The 23,301-nt window shown below is 43.4% G+C and overlaps 1 protein-coding gene across 1 annotated transcript; it reads right to left on the bottom strand.

Annotated features, from left to right (window-relative positions):
* Window positions 1-105: 105 nt before the first annotated feature.
* LOC115325467 (evasin P1124-like) lies at window positions 106-22,490 on the bottom strand. The gene is made up of 3 exons (XM_029986187.2): window positions 22,426-22,490; window positions 4,209-4,296; window positions 106-237 (listed from the first exon to the last, which is right to left on the bottom strand). Exons 1-3 carry the CDS (start codon window positions 22,488-22,490, stop codon window positions 106-108), a joined length of 285 nt encoding a protein of 94 aa, XP_029842047.2.
* Window positions 22,491-23,301: the final 811 nt, after the last annotated feature.

Raw genomic sequence — 23,301 nt, 5'->3', positions numbered from 1 at the left:
AAACATAAGTGCATAACAGCATCTTAATTAAAGCGCTGTAGGTTCATTGTTTCGCTCTCTTGGGGAACGCGGGGCAAGTTCGGTCAGCGACGAAGGCAGTCAATTTCAGTAATAACCTCCTCGTGTGTCGATGACAGTGTCACCTAAATCTAAGCAGCGACCTTCGTCGCTGTCACCAGCATGTACACAGATGCAGCCATCAGTGCATCCGCACCACTCTCCGTCTGTCTTTGTACACTGAAATGAAAAGAAAATTAGATGTGCGATGAGTGTGAGGCATTCATTTCCGGATTTGATAAATTCGTATTTATATTCATCTGAATTTTGGCATTAGTGAATCACGGATTCCCTCTATAGCATTGAAACGCTTGAAGTTTATATGCTATATGTGAGTCATTTACACACACACAAAAAAAAAATACGGAATTACAATTCTCATTGCGTTACACAGAAATAAACATCAAAAGGTAATGCTCTTTAGGAAATTTCGTCACATGTCTCTCTTCAGAGGAACCCAGCTGGATTTAAACTTTTTTTTATAGGCGGAATATTATATATTATTACAAGCGATCTAGTTTGTACGTGCATCTTTTATTTAATGATCTATATTGCCAGAAATGCTTATCCCGCATGTCGAATACAGACGGTGATCTATTCGATGCTATAGAAATACGTTATGCTAAGTAAAAAAGAAACAAAAAAAACGTACACATATACAAGTAGACAACGGGGTTGAAAGTGCCACTCTGATTTTAGAGGGCCATTAACACACAATTAAGGACACCATTACGTCTACTGCCTATATACCGAAATATCTATACTAAAACAATTGTGACGAGCCAAACAATATGCTTCAAGGCATAAAAAATGTTTATGCATTCTTTTTATTCACCCTAAAAGCGCTCATTGGCATTGCGTTTGAAGGAACATATTAAAATGATTTGAAGAAAAAAACAAGCGATACAAATCAATAAAAGAAAATATATTGTGCATGCATAAAACACAATATGCCTATGAACACCGCAACTTTCGGCTGTAATTGAGTACATAGATTTATACATGAGTACACTATAAGAATATGTGCATGAAAGAACCCTAGTGAAAAAACCTTTGTGTAAATAAGTTCTTGGTCCAATACACGGGTAAGATAAAATATTATCATATACGATAATATAAGAAACACAAGTATGTACGAGATGTGATAAGACACTGAGAAGTTTCTTATAACTTTATACGTAAATTTATATTTTTATTATATGTTCTTAATACTTTCTCATTTGCTCTTATATGATGTTATTTGAGCATGTGTTTGTAGGACCAAAATTTACTTATTCATATAATATTTTTTTACTAGAGGAAAACCGATTAAGGACATTCAATTTAGCCTACCTAAAAAAACATTATAATTTGTTGGCATCATTAGACTGATGGTCAGTGATGGAGGTAATTTCTTTGTAAAAATAATTTACATTTAAGATATCTCTTTCATTCAATCTCTGGCTAACGTAATAAATGATGTTTTAATTTGATAAATTAAACTCTCAAAGATAGCTTAAAACTGAAATTCTCAGTCTTAACTTGGTACCGAAGTTTAATCGACTTAATTCAAATCTGACGATGTACTCTTCACCTGAGACAATTTTTATATAATCCTCAAGGTGTGATGACTACTTACGCTTCGAGTATATAATATGACTTCTGAACATTTCGGCGATAATTGGTTTGAACAATTTTAGGTTACAAATTGATACAAAATTTCTAGTGGAATAGCTATTTTCTAATAGTCAAGCCTTATTTGACATGCCTGTATACAAAAAAAAACAAAAACATGTGGGTCAAGGTTATTTTCAAAAGTGTATAGTTGTAGTAACGCCATCTCAAGGTTTTAACTGAAAATTGAAATGTTCCAACTTTAAAATAAAAATATTTTTTTTAGTTCGTAAGACGAGAGTTGCGGCAGTTCGTAAAACTGAAAGGAAGCGTCTCGCGATGTCGCTATTTCAATTCGTAAAACAAATTATAATACCTTTCTTTTGGGATCTCATCAAAACCAAACATGCAATAGAGTGTTTATAAAAAAAACGCGTTTTAAATTGTGAGTTTAGCTGAGCTTTATGTAGCGTATGACCATAGAATTTATTTACTCTTTAACTACATTTAAGGTTATCTTAAAGAATTAACATGTCTCTCCAGGAAGGTTAATTCGTAATTCAGAGGTCTAGTGTAAGTAAGTCTAGTGTAAGTTTAAAAACTAATAAAGCAATATTTTCTCATTTACACTATTTTACTAAATTAAAGTTACAACGGGAATACAAAAACGCCCAAGAAATTTAAGCTTTTAGATGTAATTAATGCTCGTTAAACAGTCTGACTCCTGCACATTGGTTTGAACGAGCCAAACACCTAGGAATAGGAATAATAAGACTGTATTTTGATGCTTCCTCGTCTGCTCATATATGGAAGCAAAATTGTCTAATATAAGTGCGCGTTTCAGTCCCAGATTCCGCATACTGCGTAGTATTAGAAATGTCTTATTTCGGTCTTGGAATCACAAAAATGAAGCCCTCATCTATTTTGCGTAACTATGCTCCCGTTCGCCAGAAATGATATGTTTCTTTTAAACGAGCTGACTGGTAACAAACCATGATTAATGTTTTTACGCACTCGGCTTATTGGCGTATTTGAAGCCCAACACGGTGAGAGGCCTTTTAATATATTTTTCCGTAAAGCTTTCCTTACATACACATGCTGAGAAAATGCTTCCTTATAAGCTATTGTCCCACAAAGAAAATTAAAGGCCACTGCAGGGCTTAAAATAAATTGTGAAGATTGCGAACTTTTTCCTACAAAGAAGAACCCATGGTATCGATCATTCTGCATCAGCGACATACGGGCGACTGACCCGAAGCACTGCATAACCAATCATGTATGTTCTGAACCAGAACACCCGATGACAAACAAGGAGTCTTGTACACGTTACTAAAAAAGTAATCGATTACTATTACTATTACTCTTGGCTAAAAAGTATTCGATTAGATTACTTGATTACTCGACAGCAAAAGTAATTGGATATTACTTTAAGAAGTGACCGTTACTTTTCCGGTTACTTTGTTGCGTGAAGACTTACATCTTTAGCGCTCATAACTATGAACTACTTCCAACCTCGAAACTTTGCTTGTCACAAAGACCAAGTACGGGAAATATTGATCTTGACGTATATTTGAACTGGCTTTGTTATATTTTGCACTCGCATTAGCCGTTCTTCGGTTCTGGTTCTCCTATGGGCTGTGAGTAAGTACCGTAAGCAGGATTGTTTTTTTTTTTATTTCTGTGTGTGTGTGCGTAAGGGGCTAGTTTGAACGAAGGACTTACAAAGCTACATTCTACTCCCTCAAACGTCGCCCTGAATGGCCTTTGTCACGCACTGGGGCTTTCCTGGGGCTTTCCTGGGGCTTCCCAATCCCAGTACCAGCTCGAAAATAAAAAACAAAATCGGATATTCTACAGAAACTATACACACAAAGGGGTTGACCTCGTTTCCTACAGCTCCGCAAAAGTGTCTTGTTTTTACTATTGGGAAAAAAGAAGCAAATATTATATTTGTAATTTCAGAAAAAAAGGTGTGTCCGGGGACCCGTGGAAAAATAGTAAGGGTTAGAAGTAATTTTTATTACTTCAAAAAGTAATCAGATTGCTCTTGTGATTACTGCCTAATAAACGTAATCAACTGATTACAAAATTACTCAAAAAGTAATCGATTACAAGTAATTTGATTACTTGTAATGCGTACAGTACTAGTCTGCCGCCAAGAATAAACCGAAACTTTCAAGAACAGCATTGATAGAGAAACCAAAAAAGAGGCATTAAGGGGTCTCATCTCGTTTCTCTTCCAACCGCGTACCCAGCCACCTCCGTCAATGTACGCGGCAAAGTGTTAATAAAATGTTCACCACCTAGTATATATTCATAAATGAGCTTAAAATTATGGTATTTTGTTTAATAATTCCACTTTTTACGTCAGACTTACAATGCAATAAAAGCTAACTCTAGAACATTCGCGCACAGGCGGTACGGCTGCACCCATAAATAACTTAGAAGTTTCACGTCTTGTAATAGTATTTTTCACGATCAAACATAATCAATGAGTAAAACAAGACTACTCCACGAAGGAAAAATGTTTGTTTAGAACGCTGCTAAATTAACCTTACGTTTGTTTCGCAATATTTTAACTCGATTGACTTCCCAGATTCTTCGGAGGCACTTGGTTCTTTTGATTCAGCAGAAACTGAATGGAGGCTGGAAAGAGGTTTAGATTTGTTATTAGGTTAATATTCTAGGGTGAGGCACTATAGTAAAAGATAATTTGGAGTCTTTAAGAAACCACTTGGGACAATAGTCAGGTTTCTAGAGATTCAAAAATTACAACAGTACGTATATTTATTAAGTAATAATACTTGGTTTATACAATACTATGTTTTTCAGTACATGTGCATATGTTTGTTTTAGGCTTTAAAGATTGTTCATTGCAGTCGTGAAAGCTGCACTGACGTGGTCATGTGAGTTTTACGGCGAGGAGGACATAATGTAAGAGGCTGATCGTCATGATACGTTGTATATTTGCTAGAATAAGTTTAACTGCAATTGTAGAAAAATAATGATATTATTCAAAGTTTTACTTTGCTGAGCATCATCCAACATCAATAATTCTGTAAATACGATAATAATTTACAGCGCCTGGGAGGAGCGATAGTGCAGTAACCTTAAAACGAATTGTAGGTCCGCTGTCTTATAGTTAGTAAAGCAATCATGTTTATTTTTGCTAATCTAAAAGTTATTGTAACATTTTAGATAATTATCTCATTTATGGTAATGATTACCTCACTACGTTATGTCTCCTTGGCCGTGTAACTTCCTTGCACTGACCGGATGTCCCTTTCACGTCCGATTTTACACGAAAATTTTACCTCAAAAAGCCACCTATGTAGCATAGCGATTGTTTGATTTCAATTTGAACATTCCTTTTCTAGATCGGGTAGAGTGTTACAAGGACACCTTAATCGCCAAGCAGTTATGGTGGTCGACATACTTAGATAATGAATTACTCCATTGGTAACATGGCTAATTAACAATACTCTATAACTATATTTTTACTATCGGTTTTATGGGTTACACTGCCACTGCAGTACAGAGGGAACTCACAAACTAAAGGCTAAATTAATTTAGAAAATCTTGAAAATAGCACCACTTCGAATAATTCTCTGTCCTGTATTCGTGTCTTCGTCCATTGAATACAAGATATGGACAAAAAATTAGCCGACCTCCCATACATAATGAGCCGTGGAAGGGTGCCGTACTCGTGGCAATCCTTCATTATGTCGGTCGCGCAACCTTAATAAGAGAATTCAATAAGGAGAAACACGCAATATAATGACGAATGACAACGAACGACAACCATTATGTAATAAACGGCGGAGCGAGTTGGTTTCCGGACCAAGGCGAGAGGATGACGACACTTTCACGAAGAAAGATCCTTAGTCTGAGTGCTACAATACCTACAGATCCGCCTAAACCTTCTTCCATCAGTGCTATGCTGGGAATTTCAATAGAGAAGAAAAAAGATCGGTGTTACCCTTCGAGAGTGCTCATTCTAAAACGGTTAAACTTGGCATTGTCAAGCCCCTTCTGGTTTCCTTTTTTTGTTTTGTTTTAAAACTTGAGAGGCTACACAAGTGACACGCTAGAAAAATGCCCAACTTGGACAAAGGTCTTGCAAAGGTAGAGGCCCAACTTTGGTCTCTAGTTTGGCGATCCTAGGGCGTTCCAAATTTCGACTTTTCTCTGGTCCGCCAAAGGAGCGCCGAAGTCAATGCCATACTTGGCCCAAACTCCCAAAGCAACGCCTAATTTAGGTATTTCGGGCATGCCAAAGTTTTTGTTTTCTCTGGTTCGCCACAGTTGTGCCAAAGTAAGTGCCAGACATGAGCAATCACTGCGAAGTAAATCCTTATTTGCGGATTTGCGGATTCGGCGCGTGGCGAATTTCGGCTCTTTTCTGGCTAGGCACTGGCGTGTCAAAGCAGTGACAAAAGTGCCAAAGAGGACACAGAGGACTGCCGAAGTTCGAAAACTCTCTGGTATGCCACAGAAGTGCTCTTTCACGAGCTCCAGAAGACATTTAAATTATATAAGCGTTGTAAACGCGATGGTCAGATCTCATCTCCTCCGTTCCGAAGCAGCACGGCGATACTTGGCAGTGTAGTGCGATTACTGGCTGAAAGTCGATTCCAATATCGGCCAAAGGCCTATAGACATTTGCGCGTTATCGTGCGAATACTTTACGATGCGTCTGCTCCGTATTGGCCGGATGTCGTGCAAGTTTGTGTTGTTTAGAACGCTGCATATTATTTGTCGCATATCAATACCATACACGGACGAACAAAAGTATTTTCTAACGCTCGCAGAAGTTTATTAAATCACTATCATTACGCACAGCATATTCTCGACATATTTACAAAGGTCATACTTCTCTGCAAAATGAAAAACAAATTAAGAAATAGAATAAGCATTAATTTTATGCAAAACAAAACCAAAAAAAAAAATATAAAAAAAACTGCGAAGATTCGGAGGAAACCAGACCTGCTATCAGAAGCAAGCTTTCAGTGTACTTACTAATAAAAACTATATCATGTTATCCTTGAAGGATGAATAATCCGACTAGGCCAGCCCAAAAATACAGTCGAGAAAGAAGGTTAAAAAATTTGTTGAGAGTTGAAAGAATGTACTCGTCTGTGTTTCGTCCTCTCTCTGTTTTATACTTTCTGTTATCTAGTATCCTGGCCGTTTGCAACCAAAAAGCACGACCGCGTCTGCAACGTCCGAAGGCAACAGAGCACTAAGAGCTCACTTGGAAATAGTGATGCGAGGGCTCGGAAAAAAACCGGAAATTTTGGAAAAAAAACTGTTTTTTCTGGTTTTTTCCCCAACATAGTATTCGGGAAAAAAACCGAAATCCAAGTTTTTGAAGTATTAACAAATCTATTAAGCAAATTTCTGCAACGAACGTTATAATTGATATCGCTGACCTCATCGAAAGGGAAAATGGCCATCACGCTCCTCTGAATTGAGTTTAGCCGGCAGAGCAGGCGGAAACTTAATCACGCTATACTAAACATAATACATCTTTCAGCCCCTATGAAAACAAAACAGCGCGACGGCGGGGTAAGTGAGGAAACACAATCACCTCGGGTTGTCTGCCGCCTCGCCCCGTCGTTGCACCGTTTGCGTTGTCTAAAAACTATGCAGGAACCATCCCGAATGACCGTTGCTTTACTGTTCAGTGTGGACGCCTTATACGGAGGAGAAATGACAGTGCTGTCCGAGGCTTGTTGGTAGTGTGTCCGCATGTGATGAAGCCGTGTTTCTAAGTCCTCTATGGCGTTTTTCTCGGTCAATAAGTTAATATACGAGACTCTTAATTTACAGCCGGATCTCCACTACCGCACCAGCATGAACATAGCTTTAAATAACATAACAGCAGAGTGGCGAAATATAGTCGCATATGTCAACCATTGAAGATATTAATTGCTTCTTGTACTATCATGAAGGTAGTGCCATGTTTTAATGCCACGTTAAATAATCATATTCAAAGGGGAGTGAAGTTTAACAACATTGATGTATTTTGTCATGACCCTTTTCCCTTCTAAGGGTACAACTAGTTCTGCATTAAAGAGTACAGGATCAAACTTCAAAACCAACATTGGATGAGGTAGATATGCACGCGTTGACTAGATATATTTTGTAAATTAAGACGGATGTTCCAAAGCAGTGTGTTAGTTAGGACTACTCTGACTCCACACTTGAGTCATCTCCGTCGTGGTATTTCAGATCAGGGCTCCTGAGCTCGAGATTGGAGCGAACAAACACCAACTTCTGCACTCTGTGTACTTTGAGTCGGTTCCTACTTGTGGACACCGTTGAATTTCAACCGGTTTCGTTCGCACGCAGCGGAGAAGGGCGGGACTTGGAGAAGGCGACAAGCAATTGGTGCCAGGGGTTCAGAGGCATACAGCCCTTGCCACCACGTGGACGGTGGAATATGCTTCGCCGAGTCCTCCAATGCCTTCCTCGACCAAGCACCTGACTGGACCCGGTATTCGGCGAGATTTGACAACACTTTTCCCACATCGAGACACATCCTTTCTGCTGTCTGTGTGATGTAGTCCATTGCGTGGCGTACCTCTTCGTCACTTAAGCACCGCCCTTTGAACTTCGGGTAGAGCAAATTTGCGGCAGCATGTGCTGGACGGCAAATAAAGTTGCGTCGCTCACGCAGGATTTCTGCTACTCTTTCCTTTTCGCCCGTTGTCAAGGCAGAGTTTGGAACGGCCTCTTCGACTTGTCTTCTAACTTTGAACAGGATCTCATGGACGTCTGAGAGGACAGCAGTGTCTGACTCAGCCTCGGAAATAGCACGGGCAACTGGCTGCAACACGTGGAAGGTGCTTTGCACATCTCGCCAAAAGTAGTCTTCATCTAATATCGTTGATCTTATTTCCCTGCTCACTTGAAGCTCCGCAGCGATCACAGTTTTCTGTACAGCTTCTTTGTTCTTCAGTAAGCCTTCTAGTGACATCAAAATGCCCGCCCAGCGAGTTTCAGCTGGTAGTTTTAATGTGGTCTGGTTTCCAGCATAGCACTCTTCTTGCCTCTTAGCAAAGTGAGCCGCAACCACGTGAGAGTTTCTGACATACTTGATTACAGTCTTGGACCTCTTGCAAACTTCTTGCAATGTCACCAGTTTGAGCATGTCCGACAGCAACAAGTTTAGTCCATGAGCACAGCATCCAAGAGTAGTGATGCTAGGGTAGCGCAGACTGACGATCGTCCACGCGGCCTTCATGTTCCTTGCATTGTCGGTAACAAGAGCGAAAACCTTGTCGCTTCCAATTTTCTCCACAACCTTCACAATCTCTCCCGCGATGTAGTCTCCTGTGTGCCTGTGATCTTCCGTCTCCACGGCGCTGTAGAAAATAGGCTTCGGTGTAGCCAACACAAAGTTCAAGATGCTCTCGCCCCGTACATTGGTCCAGCTGTCCGTGAGTACAGTGACGCACAGAGCGGCGTTGACTTTCTCTTCCACCTGCGTCATCACTCGGGCATACTCGGCCTCCAAGAGTCGTCCACCTAAAGAATGCCTGGAAGGCGGCACGAATGCGGGCCTGAGGAGCTTGAACGCTTCTCGCCAGTATCTGTTTTCCGTAACTGATCAAGGCGTTCCACTGGCATATATCGCTCGAGCCAGCGCCTCATCAAGCTTGCTTTGACACCCTTGCGTCATTCTGTCAACGAACGCTTCTATAGAAGTCGGCCCTCAAATTGAGGCCTGTCGGCCTCATTTTGAGAGCTTGTGCTTTCATTTTCCACAGGTGCACGCTCTGACCGTAAAACTTCCACAGATGGGCTCCTGGACCGACATGCCCCGGACTCTGATCTTGTCGGGTCGTCCGATGCTGCAGACCTGATGTCCGGGGCGCACTTCGAGCATCTTTCGATGTGCTGCCGCAAGCGAGTTGCGTTGGGAAATTCGTATTTGGCACAGCAAAATCTGCACACCGCTGGCCCCTTACCACTGTTTAGCACGTCAAAGTTCCTCCAAACGTTGGAGCGCGGCCTCACCATAGCGAACAGCGCACAGTTTTCACGGATCCACGGCGAAAGTCCATACCCGAGAACGATGCGCGCGAGGTTTCGGAAACGGCGCTGTTCAAGCTAAAGCGTTATAGCTGCCCTGGCTGACCTCTCCACGGCGCACAGCACACAGTTTTGACAGCTCCACGGTCCACGGCAAGTGTCCACACCTGAGTAAGATGCTCAGAACTTTCACTAAGGGGCTGGGAAAGCTAAAGTGATATGGCTCCTCCGACTGCCCGTCGAGAGCGCGAACGGCACCGGCGGGAACGAAGAACTGCGTAGGTGCTATCGGTTGTTGCCAGATGAGTAGTCAAAGCTCAGCTAAATTGACAAAAGTTGTCGTAAACGTTAAAAATTGTGATATAATATAATAGTTCACCGTAAAACTGGCGGAAATATCTTGCGGTTGTGGACCTCTGTCGATATATTTCGAATCATTACTGAATTATAGCTGTTGAGAATATTTTTCGAATGTTTCCAAAATTTCCGGAAAAACACTTGTTTTTTTCGTCGTTTTTTCCGGCCTTCAAAATTTCCGGAAATTTTACATCTCTACTTGGAAACCAGAGCTACGTGGCCCGCCTAGTTCGATAACTTGGCAAACAGCGCAAACAACAGCCCCAAAGACGCTATCAGCGCGACAGAGAGATTCACGTGACAAATGTTCGTCCAAGCGTTTTTGTGCTACGCGTCCTACGGAGTGAGGTCACGCGTTTCGCTCCACCCTTCTGATTTGCTTACTGCGGCTGTCGCGCTCGCTGAAAGCCACACGAAGAGACGAACGCAGGTGGGGAGGCTTAGCAAAAGGCGAGGTCGAAGGGGAACGAACAATGCAGCTAAGCTCCCTCTACATGTTTGTCTGAACGGGAAGACATTACACGCCTCGTACCCGAGACTTGAGTGTCCCATTTAGTTATGAGGGGAGGCGGGGGGGGGGGGGGGGAGGGGAGGGAAGAGTGAACGACAGTGAGGGAAAGGAATGTCTCGATTGATGCTTACAAGTGCTTCAAATTAACTTTTGAAATAAATCGTACCCGCCAGGATTCTTAGTTCCCCCGAGTGTGAAGGGGGAGCAGTACCACTGAGCCACTGTCGTTTTCGCTTTTTGTTATCTCTAGGATTTGACAGTGCTCAATCACAACGCAAAAAGCGCACAAAGCTCACTAGTTTTTACAATGCGCCGCCTAATAATGATGCCTGTTGAGGAGACGTGCGCACATCAGTCTCGCGCAGCGCTTGCTCGAGGGCAGCAGTTTCTGCAACGTCGAATCAGTCTCAAAGCGCGTCCCTCTATTGGCGTGTGTAGCTACACGCAAATACAAGAATCCGGCGAAATCTGCGTTTGCAAAGCCTGGTCCAGCAGCGGCAAGACATTCAGCTAACCTTTCGCCTGGAGATATCAAGAGACACACAAACTAAAATCAAAAGTTACGAGCAGAATAAAACTTGATTTCTATTTAATTAAGTAGCAACCCGCGTACATCCAATACCTCGTCAGCCGAACTGCAAGGTAGTAAGCCAAGTTCTGACTCTTGGTTGAGGACTTTGGCCCGCAGTTGCCAGCTGACAGCCGAACCATCAGGAAGAAAAGCTAACTTTGGCACTTGTTTGGCGACTTGGGCCCAAAGATGCCAGATGTCAGCCAAACTACAAGGCAGTAAGCCTCACTCTGGCACGCCTGTTGCGATTTTTACTCGAAGGTGCCAGATCACAGCCGAAATATCAAAAAGTGAAGCCTAACTTTGGCATGTTGTTTGGCGATTTTGACTCAGAAATGCCAAATATCAACCGAACTACCGGGCAGTAAGCCTACCTTACTGCCCGGTAGAATTAGCCCCAAAGACGCCAGATGACAGCCGAACTGGCAGGACGTGAAGCCTAATTTTGAGACTTGTTTGGCGAATTAGGGCCAAAATGCCCAGACAGTTGCCAAGGAAGGGCAGGTTTGGTATACTTTTGCTTCTCGGGCTTTTCAGGCCCTAAACTCGCAGCCAAAGCCAAATTTTGGCCCAGAACTCTGTGCTACCTGGGCAGTCAAGGCTAGGTATCCAGGAGATCTGAAATCCACCTTGCAGAGATTCCTTCTTGGCCGTCACGGCAAAACACTTCAACTAGAGGTAACGAGAGCGATCGTTTTGCCATTTTAGAGCGCAGCTCTTAGGCACCCGTTTCCGACTTAAGCGGCGTTGCCGCCGGCGTCACCGGAAGGTCACGTGACCCCCTCCCAGGTCACGTGACCCCCTCTTAGGTCACATGGCCCCCAGGTCACGTGAACCCCCAGGTCACGTGACCTGGGGTCGTCACGGAGGAAGGAGGGGTATACCCTCCCCTCAGTACCCTTCCCCCCTCCTCCTCAAGAGCTGCACTCCGATTCGGCGTTACAGGGAGTTGTAAACGGCTTTCGTTTTTCAATACATTCATAATTTAGTGCATCGTTTAAGAGCCCTTGCTTCCGGGTACAGCGTGAACGGGGTATTCTCCTGCCTGATTCGCCTTAAGCAGCTTGCGATAGTGTAAGCTCGAGCGAGAAACCTCGAAAATGCACAGTCAAGCGTGCCTATGCGTTCCTCTCATGCGAAGAGCAGAAGATTTATGATGTTTCTTTTGGGTGGAAGTTTCAAAGGCTTCGCCAGAAACTTTTAATCTCATATCACATTCACTCCAGCACGTGCAGTGGCTGTGTTCAGAGGTTCGAGTAAACAAGTCTTTTGTGAGGGCGCAATAAAAAGTTTGGCAGATAAATCATAGAATCCTTCTGGATAAATTAAGTTATTTTATAATATTTAGTCGCCTTCGATAATTCTAAGGATTCAATAATATTAATATTATTATAATAATATAATAATTAATTATTAATTAATATTTCGTTGCCTTCAATAATTCTAATTCCTTACTCCGGATGTGGCACAATTGCATTTCATCTTAAATCCGACAATGCAATTTTTCGGTCTATACGTGTTTATTCTCTATTTACGATATCGTTCCCTTCACTTGCTTTCTTTTTCTCTCATTTTTATGATTCTTGGCAGGGGTAGGTTTAAAATATTCCGCTAGCAGGTTCACTGAATTTCTGTTGTTGCGAGATGAAGGAAGAAGTATCCGTTGCCCCTCTGCCCTAAGCTTCCTATTCTTTCTGTCGGCTTTAATGCAAAACGTCTGCGCCACATTGTTATGCGTGATTTTGAACGGAAGTTCCTGAGCCCTCTATTAGTGTTTTTTTTTATTACGAGATAAAAACGCTAAAGTTGAATTATGAATATCCCGCATGGAAATTTTATATCTGGGGCATATCTGGCCATATCAAACATTATATGATTACATACAGCCTTTTGCGTAATGAGTCGCCACAAACTGACTTATAAAAAGGACTTGGTTTAATATTTACATGACCGCGGTGAGATCCATCCCGACAATTGCCCTGCTTTTTCGTCGCCCCAAAAACCCGAAAATCTCTTCACGCGCCATCCCTTCTTCTTCGTCCTCAGTCCCAGACACGATCTCGTTCACCAAAAAATGTCACAGGCGCGAGACAGAATCGCCCTCTACTAGTCAATTTCCAACACATTCCCCCCAAAATGAGCGCGAGGGAATCGCTCATTCACTATGCAGTTCTAATGGGTACAAAAGCTGAAGTGGTCTTTTCAGTACTTGTTCCCTCGGCATGTTCACAGCACAGGATCGCACAATTCCATCCCGGCCGTGGTAAACTTCTCGGATCCGACCAGTCCGCCATAGATGCCTTGGAGTCTTGTTGTCCTCGACGAGAACGAGGTCTCCTTCCTTTACTTGACTGTCTTTACGACAATGCGTTTCATGTGCTGACCGGAGTTGAAGTAAGTAGTCTTTACGCCACCTCTGCCAAAAGTGGTCTAGTAGCCGCTGCCGATGCCTCCAGCGCCGAGTGACTTCACTCCTAGTAGATGGCTGAAGGTCCTCCATAGCTGAGGTTGGAAGAGCTGTCAGCCGTTTTCCTGTCAGAAAATGTGCCGGAGTTAACGCTACAGGTTCGTCGGGAGACGCATGTAGGAATGAGAGAGGTCTTGAATTAACGACCGCCTCAATTCCGTGGAGGATGGTGGTAAGTTCTTCAAATTCGTAGCTGTTCCTTCCTAGAACCTTTCGAAGACTTGTTTTCACGGTGCGCACTAGGCGTTCCCAAAATCCGCCCCACCAGGCGGCTCGCTCTACGATAAATTTCCACTGTATCCTATGCTCGGAGTAGTGTTCGTGCACTTTCTTGTCATTGAGCACGTTCCAGATGTCGCAAATTTCCTTGGAGGCTTTCTTGAAAGTTAAGGCGTTGTCACTGTACACCACCCGAGGTATTCCTCGCCTGGCTGTGAACCTCTGGAAGGCCATGAGGAAGGCTGGAGTAGCCAGGCATGTGACCAACTCTAGATGTACGGCGCGCGTAACTGCGCAGGTAAATAGTGCGATGTACGCCTTTTCCATGCCGTGTCCAGACTTGACCAAGAGGGGCCCGGCAAAGTCCACTCCTACTATTTCAAACGGTCCTGCTTCATTTACGCGCTCTGCTGGAAGCGGAGCAGTTGGTGCTGATGCCTTTTGGGCTCTTGACCGAGCACAGACGTTGCAGCGGTTAATAACCCTCTTCACCGTCTGCCGAGCTCTGGGAACCCAATAACGTTCTCTTAACTGGGTTACGGTGTCTTGTATTCCTCCATAGAATGTAAGTCGATGCATGCTGTCTATCAGAAGTTCTGTGAAGCGATGCCCAGAGGGTAACACTAGTGGGTGCTTGACTTCTACTGGTTCGTGTCTGTTTTGGAGTCGTCCTCCGAGTCGCAGTTGCCGGTTGGCATCAAGGTAAGGACTGAGAGCAATAATGCTGGATTGCGCGTTCAAACTTCTGTCTTCCACTAGTTCGTTGATCTCATTGGTGTAGGATTCCTCTTGGGTTCGTTTAATCCAAAACAGTTCTGCTTTCTCAAGTTCATCTGTGGCCAGAGGACCCCCCGTTTTACTTGGTGGTGTTCTGCAGTTCTTACAGAACCTCATGATCCACGCTGTAACTCGAAGAACACGTTCTAGTTTGCTGTATCGCTCTAACTCCAAGAGCGGTGTCGTTTCCTCGGTTAGTATATGTGGCACGTGAGGTTTACACCTTCGTTCTTCTTCTGCTACTTCGGTCGACATCTTTTCGGTTGTATTCGTACTTGGCCAAGTTGTTCGGTCTTCTGAGAGCCAACTAGGGCCCTTCCACCATAGTTGTTTCGTTTTTAGGTCCTCTACCGTGGTTCCTCTTGTTGTTAAATCAGCTGGGTTTTCTGGTCCAGGGCAGTGGTTCCAACTTGTTGGTTCCCCTCCTGATTGAATTTCAGTCACCCTATTAGCAACGAAAGGTTTCCACTTGGAGGCCGAGCCCTTGATCCAATGGAGAGCGATTGTGCTGTCGGTCCAGAAGAATGTCTCCTGAAACTCCAGTATCCTTCTGAGGAATTTGCCAATTCGATTACCGATCACGGCCGCCATAAGCTCGAGACGAGGAAGTGTCAACCGCCTTATAGGAGCTACTCGTGTTTTGGCGAACACCAGACTGACGTCTACGTTTCCATCCATGTAGTCAACCCTCAGGTACGCACAGGTTCCATAAGCGAGAGGGCTAGCGTCACAGAAGACATGGAGTTGTACAGTATTGGGATGCTGTTTTCGTGTGCTCATGATGCACCGGTTGGTCACTATGTCTTCTATCTGTGGAAGCTCCTTACACCATTTTTGCCAGTCTCCTGAGAGGTCTTCTGGAAGTTCACTGTCCCAATCGAGTCCGCGTTCCCATAGGCGCTGGAACAAAATCTTCACTCTTATCACAAAGGGTGCTACGAGCCCGAGTGGGTCGAAAACCCTTGCTGCAGCCCGTAGCATTCCCCGCTTCGTCCTGTCGTTACTGTCGATAAAGTTCAGGATATTTTTTACCGGAATCAATAAAGTGTCATTATCCCGTCTCCATTTCAAACCAAGGACCCCTCTTGGTTCTGATAAGTCTGTTGCCAGGCTACCTTCGTCGATCACTTCTTGGAGTTCGCTGGAGTTTGTAGCCCATTTTCGAAGTATCATGCCGGCTTCTTTCACGATTTGATTGGCTTGGGTTTGAAGGTGCCTAGCGTCCGCTACTGTCTGAGCTCCGACAAGCAAATCATCTACATAAAAAGACTTTTGAAGAAGACTTGCGGCTTCCTTCATTTCTCCATTCACGCTTTGCAGGTGATGTTTGAGAGTTGCCGAAAGTAGGAATGGACTCGCCGAGGTTCCAAACGGCACGCGGGTCATCCGCCATTCTTCAACCTGGTGCTCCTCTGCCGGTACTTCAGCAGTGTCAAACCATAAAAATCGCAGTGCGTCACGATCATCAGGCTGCACGCTTACTTGTAAAAAGGCGTTTTCTATATCGGCTGTGATAGCGATAGGGTATGTTCTAAAACGTATAAGAATCTCGACCAAATCGGCCTTCATCTTTGGCCCCTTTTCTAGATGGTCATTCAGTGAGGCAACTCCTTGCGAATGTGATGATGCATCGAACACCACTCTTAGTTTTGTGGTTTCAGAATCCATCCGAATCACTGCCTGGTGAGGCATGTAATAGATACGTGAGTTGTCCGAGGACCCTGGTTTGACTTTCTCCGCGTGTCCAGCTTTGAAATAGCCGCACATGGCATTCTCATAATCTCTCAAGAGAGACTCGTTTCGTGAGAGTCGCTTCTGCAAAGCTTCTAGTCGCTTCAGCGCTACAGCTCTGTTATCGTTAAGCTCGCCTGCGTTCGATTTCCAAGGCAAGCTCACCTCGTATTGTCCGTTTACTTTTACGATAGTTCGCTCAAACTCATTCCACACCGCGTTTTGTTCTTCACCCGCGTCATACAGGTTATCCATTACTCCTATGCTTTCCAGGGTCCAAAAGCTTCTCAAGGTATTTTCCTCGGCGTTTTCAATTGTCCCAAGTTGTAGCGCTCAGATCATTGTCTTAGTAGATCCAGTAAGAGAGCTATGCAGCGATGCTGGTCCCTGAAAAGTCCAACCAAATTTGGTGTTGAAGGCCACTAGACTGGAATTGCCCTCACATCGCCGCATCTCGTCGGTCGTGACCTTCCACAGTTGGTCTGAGCCAATAAGGAGGCATATTCCTGGTTCCGTTGGCATACCAAAGAGAAGAAGCTTATTTGCTATGCAGCCTCCTCCTTGTTCGATGCTCTGGACAAACTTGTGATCCACAGGTACCTGGACAACGTCTTTGCATATGAATGGTATTTCGACCGCTTCGATAACATAATTCTCATGACTGTACTGACTGCGCATCTTCACTTCAACCAACCTTCGTTGTTGTGGTATCGAAGTCGATCTTCCAAAGGTGTTCAAACGCAGGTTAGTCTAACCTAACACCTTCAGATTCAGCTTACGTGAAATGTCTTCGCGAATAAACGTTCGCTGGCTTCCGCCATCAAAGATAGCACGTATGCACACACTGCGCCCACATCCGACTACCCAGGCCCGAATGGTTTGCAGAAGAATTTCTGCGTCCAGCAAGCCTGCAGCATTATTGTTGCCGGTGCTCTGAACGCTAGTAGTGATGGCTTGGTTTTCGCCGCTGCCCGATGAAGGTTTCCAAGTGGGATCACACATTGATGTTGCATGTCGTCCTGTGCAGGTAGTGCAGGACAACTTCCTGTGACAATCCTTTGATCTGTGTCCTCTTAGTGTGCACCGGAAACATCGCATTTCTCCAGAAAGCTTCGCTTTCTTCTCCTTCAAAGAGATGTCACTGGAACAGAGCTCTGTATCATGGTTCGTGGCTCCGCAAAAGAAGCACTTCTTTGTGTCATGTGCCTTGGCATGCAGAACCGAAGAGGATGGTAAGAAAGCTCGTTTCTGTTGTTGCTCTCTGCTATTCCTCTTCTCAGGGCAATCATCGATGACTCCCAATCGTTTTCTGCTCTCGATCTCGATGAGTAGGTATTCCATCAGGGTTTCCAATTCGCCTTCCGGAAGACGTCGGCCTGTTGGAATATCTTCAACTCGTAATGTTGGTGTCGCGGCCGGCGCCGCAGTGCTCGCAGTACCGGATGAGGAAGACCGTTCTTCCAGTGACGTTGGCAGAAATAGTGTCGAGGCCATGTTTCCTCCATCCTGGAAGACCGCCTTGCTTTCGGAGTGACCAATACGTCGGTAATAGTCGACCACGATTTCGGACGGGAGTGCACTTATGACAATATCTGTCAGCATGGTCGAATACGTGTTAGGTGCGACTCCAAGCCCTCGAAGACCTCGTACGTGGGCTTGCACTTGACCAAAAAGCCTTCTCAGCCCCTTTGTGTCGGTTGAGGAGGTTACAGCTTGAAGATCGCGAAGCTTCGAAAGATGCTCCTTCTGGATTAGTCGTGCGTCTCCAAATTGTCTTGTCAAACTTTCGATTGCATCCTTGTAGTGGGCGTCCGTTACTGGGAGACCGGCGATGGAAGCTCTCGCCGGTCCGTTTACCAGCGTCTTCAAGTACTGGAACTTCTCGCCATTCGACAGATCATCGTTGTCGTGCACAGCTCGTTTGAACTGTTGCCAAAATGGCTGCCACTCCGAAAGATCGCCCTTGAATGGCTGCAGCTGCAACCTAGGAAGCTTTACACCGCTGCGTCTCCTTTCGCCTCTTTCTTCGTTGTGGAAGCCAATTGCTGATGCTGATGGGCGTGGCGGTTCATTTGAGCGAAGTTGCGTCGCTCGACTCCGAAGCAGACTCAAAACCGAAGTTGTCTGTTCTTCGTACTCCATCACTGACAAGTACTCTGCCTCAAGATCTCCATCCGAAATAAATGGTTCTAAGTCAGTGTTGAGCTTCTTGAGTTCTTCGTAGTTGACGTCCAGTTTCCGCAGAGTCGCTTCTATTTGTTCCACGTCGGTAGACCGAAGAATAGTGGTCGCCTCTCGGATTATGCGCGTGTTTTGCGCTCGTCTCGACGTCCTCTTCGTTCTTATTCTTTCCATATCGTTCCAGGGTAGGTAATAACCGGCAGTTGAAAGAATCTCTTACGTGGTCGTTCGTTCGAAAGTCAGTCCGGGTCGACCGATCGTTCACGGTTTCTTAGGGTCGTTCCTGGCTTGAAGTCCCGGGTTTCGGCACCATCTTTTGCGTAATGAGTCGCCACAAACTGACTTATAAAAAGGACTTGGTTTAATATTTACATGACCGCGGTGAGATCCATCCCGACAATTGCCCTGCTTTTTCGTCGCCCCAAAAACCCGAAAATCTCTTCACGCGCCATCCTTTCTTCTTCGTCCTCAGTCCCAGACACGATCTCGTTCACCAAAATATGTCACAGGCGCGAGACAGAATCGCCCTCCACTAGTCAATTTCCAACACAGCCTATATACAGCCTTATCTGGAGTATATACAGCCTTATCTGGCGAATATAAAGCCTTTTCTGGAATATAAATACAGCCTAATCTGGCATATATACAGACTTATCTGGCATATATACAGCCTTATTTGAGGTATACACTTAGTTATCTGGTGTATATACAGCCTTATCTGGCGGCTAATTTTCAATATATAAAAAAGTTTAAAAAGTAAAAAGAATAAAGTGCTTTCTTAGCAAACTGTGAATGACTCATTGTTCGCGAGCTAAATATTAGGACAAATAATCCCAAATATCAGCTTTGGTAAGATTAAGTTTGGGATTGTTTGTGCTAATTTTTACGAGGATTTCAATACAGCTTAATTAATTCGAAGTGTTAACATTACGCCCGAATAGGCAATTTGCTAAATCCCCCCAACACATCGGCCCGTACTCGAAGAATCATGGAGACGGTGTTTCTTCAGCTGCCTAGCGATCGGAAATGTCGACCAATTTATGGTTACACAGTTTTGAGTGTAATTCGGAGTCACCCTGAACAAGTGTATAGAACCCAAGTATTTGTCATATCAGTTTTGACAATTCTCGCCAATGTCAGGACTGTGCATTTTGTCCAACCTTGAACCTGGATGAGCTGCAGCCATATCTCTTACATCGTTCTTGTACAGCTTCAAAGAGACTGATATTAAGTTAGAAACGCTAAAAATGCTACAAACAGCTCTGCTGAATCCGAGCTAAATCCCGGTCTTGGTGTTTGTGATTTCGAGGCTTTTAAGTAATTCCTGCTAAAACAACAATCGCAAGAATGATAATATTGTAAGAGATTTCTGCAGCTCAGTCAGGTTGAAAGGTGGATCGCATGCATATGACAGGTCCTTGAGCCCTATGGGATGCATGGTCAGGGTGACTATGAATTACATTCGACACTGTATAGCCATGGAATTAGTCAAAATTAGCGATCACTAGGGAACTGAAGGACCGCCGTTCCCATAATTCATCGAGTGCAGGCCGGGGCACTTAGGAGAATTGGATACAATAAAAACATATAAAGTGCTGATTGAAGGCTTGTGTCCTTTTGATATGTCTGGCCAGATCTAATATTGCCATACTTAGCCAGATCTGGGATTTCCATACGCGGCGAGGGAAATCGGACTATATCTGGCATTATGAGGCTATACCTGGCAGATATACCATATTAGGTTATGTGTGGCCATTTTTGATTTGACCATATCTGAAATCTTCGGATCTGGCCAGATATAAATGTTTTATAAGGGATACCTCTAAGTCAATTGGCAATGCAAACATTAGTTTAAAACATTTTTCATCTAGTTGTAACTGCCGTCAATACTATAAAGGCCACGCATTCCAGAAAAGCAATATTTCAAAAAGTTTATTATGTGATTCTGGTAAAATATAAAACTTATAGTGATGCCCATCGTCTAAAGTCTGCCGAGTCTAATAAATGCGATGGAAAGACTGCGCCCGTTCGACTATCATTCGGTATAAATTTGAATCAAGAACACTTATATGAGTTGAATTTTAATTCTCGCTCATAGGAAGACATTTAGTTATCGTTTTCGCAGCGATAATTAACATCCAAGCTTTGTGGATATCTAATCTTGGCTCGTAATGAATTGCTAAATGCATCCTCTGAAATATTGAATTGGAGAGCTTCTTTACAACTGAATATCGAGTAAATTTAAAAAAGCTTGCGTGTGGCGGAATATTTGTCACCCATTTTATATGTTCCACACACAACGTAACTATATAAGACATTAAATAAGGTTGGAAGCAACTGGCCTCCTTTGTTATTTTGAAATTATCATATGCTGCTCTCTAGGTAAAATCTTTAACTTTGGGTAATCATAACTCAATCTCCAAATACTTCATTAAAACAAGGTGTGTATAAACCTTTTATAATGTTTACTTGTAAATCTTTCCACGCAAACGTGTCTTCTTCAATTTATATTCTCTTGAATCTTTTCATATTTTCGTTCCAGTTTTTTATTTCCTTTTCGGCACATAATGTTACGTTTATATTAATATACAGGGTGAAACAAGGAGACGGTAGGCTCTTTAAATCGACCGGAAAATTCGGTTTCTTGACCTATCGCGCTACGACTTTGTGCAGCGTTGCCCACAGATGGTGCATTTTTTTTTTGTAAAATTTGCAAAGAGCGAACTAACCTGAGGAAAAAGTAAAGAAAGAAAAAGGCTTAGCTCCTCTGGAAACACATCGAAGCTACCGGTCTTCAAACAACACGGCGCCGTTTCGCACGGGACACAAGAGATGGCGCAACGAACGCCGCCAACGAACAAGCATACGGCGCCGAGAGCCAGCGTCTTTAGCAGACAATCTTTTCGACTCAAGCGACGCGCGTTCCGCAGGCGGCGACAGTCGCAGAAACAAAAACAGGCGCGGTAACAACGAGGAACTGCAGTTCCCTGTCTGCTAACTTCGGCGGCTCTCGGCGTCTTCTGCTCGTTCGTTGGTGGCAGTTGGCGTCGCGACCGCTTGCGCCATCTCTTGTCTCCCGTGCAAAACGGCGCCGTGTTGTTTGAAGACCGGTGGCTTCGCTGTGTTTCCATAGAAGCTAAGCCTTTTTCTTTCTTTACTTTTTCCTCAGGTAAGTTCTCTCTTTGCAAATTTTACAAAAAAAATGCACCATCTGTGGGCAACGCTGCACAAAGTCGTGGCGCGATAGGTTAAGAAACCAAATTTTCCGGTCGATTTAAAGAGCCTACCGTCTCCTTGTTTCACCCAGTATATTTCAAAGCAGGCTGTCCATAAATTGTTTGTAAATGTGTCTCAACGAAAGATATAATCAATAACAATTCTGGAAATATGCTGTAGTATAAGGAATCCGGTTTTAATAAATTAACATTGATCGTTTTAATAACCTTTCCATGAATTGTGGGACATCATTTGTGGATATAAAGTTCAATGTTTATTTACTTACTGGTAATTTTGAACGCTCGTTGGCCTTTTGAAAACGCTGTATTAAACATTTCATTTCTTAATTGAAATGCGATATAATACAAAGGTCAGAATATTGAACAATTTAACGTCGTCTGTTATAATTTCCAGTGCCTACACGAACTCCGCAAATTAACAACGTAATACATATAGTGGAATTGAGTAAAAAAAAACAGAAACTCAAACGTAAAAAAATGCCTATTAATTGGAGTTTCCTAAGATGAAGCAAAAGGCAAATTATTTTGTTCTACAATCCGTATGAGCAGATTAAGCTTAGGATTTATAATTCGTCTGAAGGCACTTGATTCGCTAGACGCATAATACCAGTAACTGTGATGAGTTCGCCGTTAGATGAATACCTGAGTGAGAAATGAAGAACAGAGGAAATTAAAGGGAACTCACTTGACATTAAATACAATGGCGACAAAGACGATCAGTTGAAGAATGGTAAACACGTTAACTGCCATCGTAGTACATTAGACAGAAACTTGAGCGAATAAACGACGATGTGTGGTCATTTTATACATGCGAAAGTCAGAACCAGGATGTCGTTTCACTCACAAACATTCTCAGTTTTACGTCATCGTTGCATTGTAAATTGTGGGAAAGAGAAACACCAGCGGGTTTCTGGCACGCCTTTAAGGTGAACGTCTCCCTGTGAAGTTGACTAACTTTTCATTTTGAGCGCAAAACGAAGCTTACATCTCAACTGTAAAAATATAAAAGAAAAAACTGCAACATGTCCTGTGATCTTAGCACCTGCTGCGGTTCAGCTTGTTGACAGGCCCAAACCATGAAATGCTGCGCAGCTGAGTTTGTCAAAAACAGACTACACTCATGCTCTCTCGTAACAATAAGTATCTCCGAAGAAAACGCAGATGTACACGAATAGTTTATATCGGTTCATTGATTGCTTGTTTTCTCCTGGTGTTAAGCTCATTAATATTATTGGAAAGGACACTGTACTTTTTTAATTAATTTCCTTGAGCTTACGTTGGTATTTTTGTCGGGTATACATGTCGGAGCTTGTTTTAAATTTTGCTCTCACCAATTTTTTTTTTTTTAGGTAACGCGCAAAATACTTTTTGTTTATTTCTGTTTGGCCTGCGAACAATGGGTCGAGAGAAGCGAAGCGTTTTTCTAAGTTCATATTTGCCAATGTGAGAAAAAAAAAAGTTTGGAAGAAGCGTTGGAAACAAAAATCAGAAGTTTACGATCAACATCTACGATTCGTTCCAAAATTCCCACTACTTCCTAAAACGTTGCGCACAGAGAGGC

Source organism: Ixodes scapularis, unplaced genomic scaffold, assembly GCF_016920785.2.
Source record: "Ixodes scapularis isolate PalLabHiFi unplaced genomic scaffold, ASM1692078v2 PGA_scaffold3__209_contigs__length_174095766, whole genome shotgun sequence".
NCBI lineage: Eukaryota > Metazoa > Arthropoda > Arachnida > Ixodida > Ixodidae > Ixodes > Ixodes scapularis.
The sequence above is the reverse complement of the archived record's forward strand: the minus strand, read 5'-3'. Positions and strand labels throughout refer to the sequence as shown.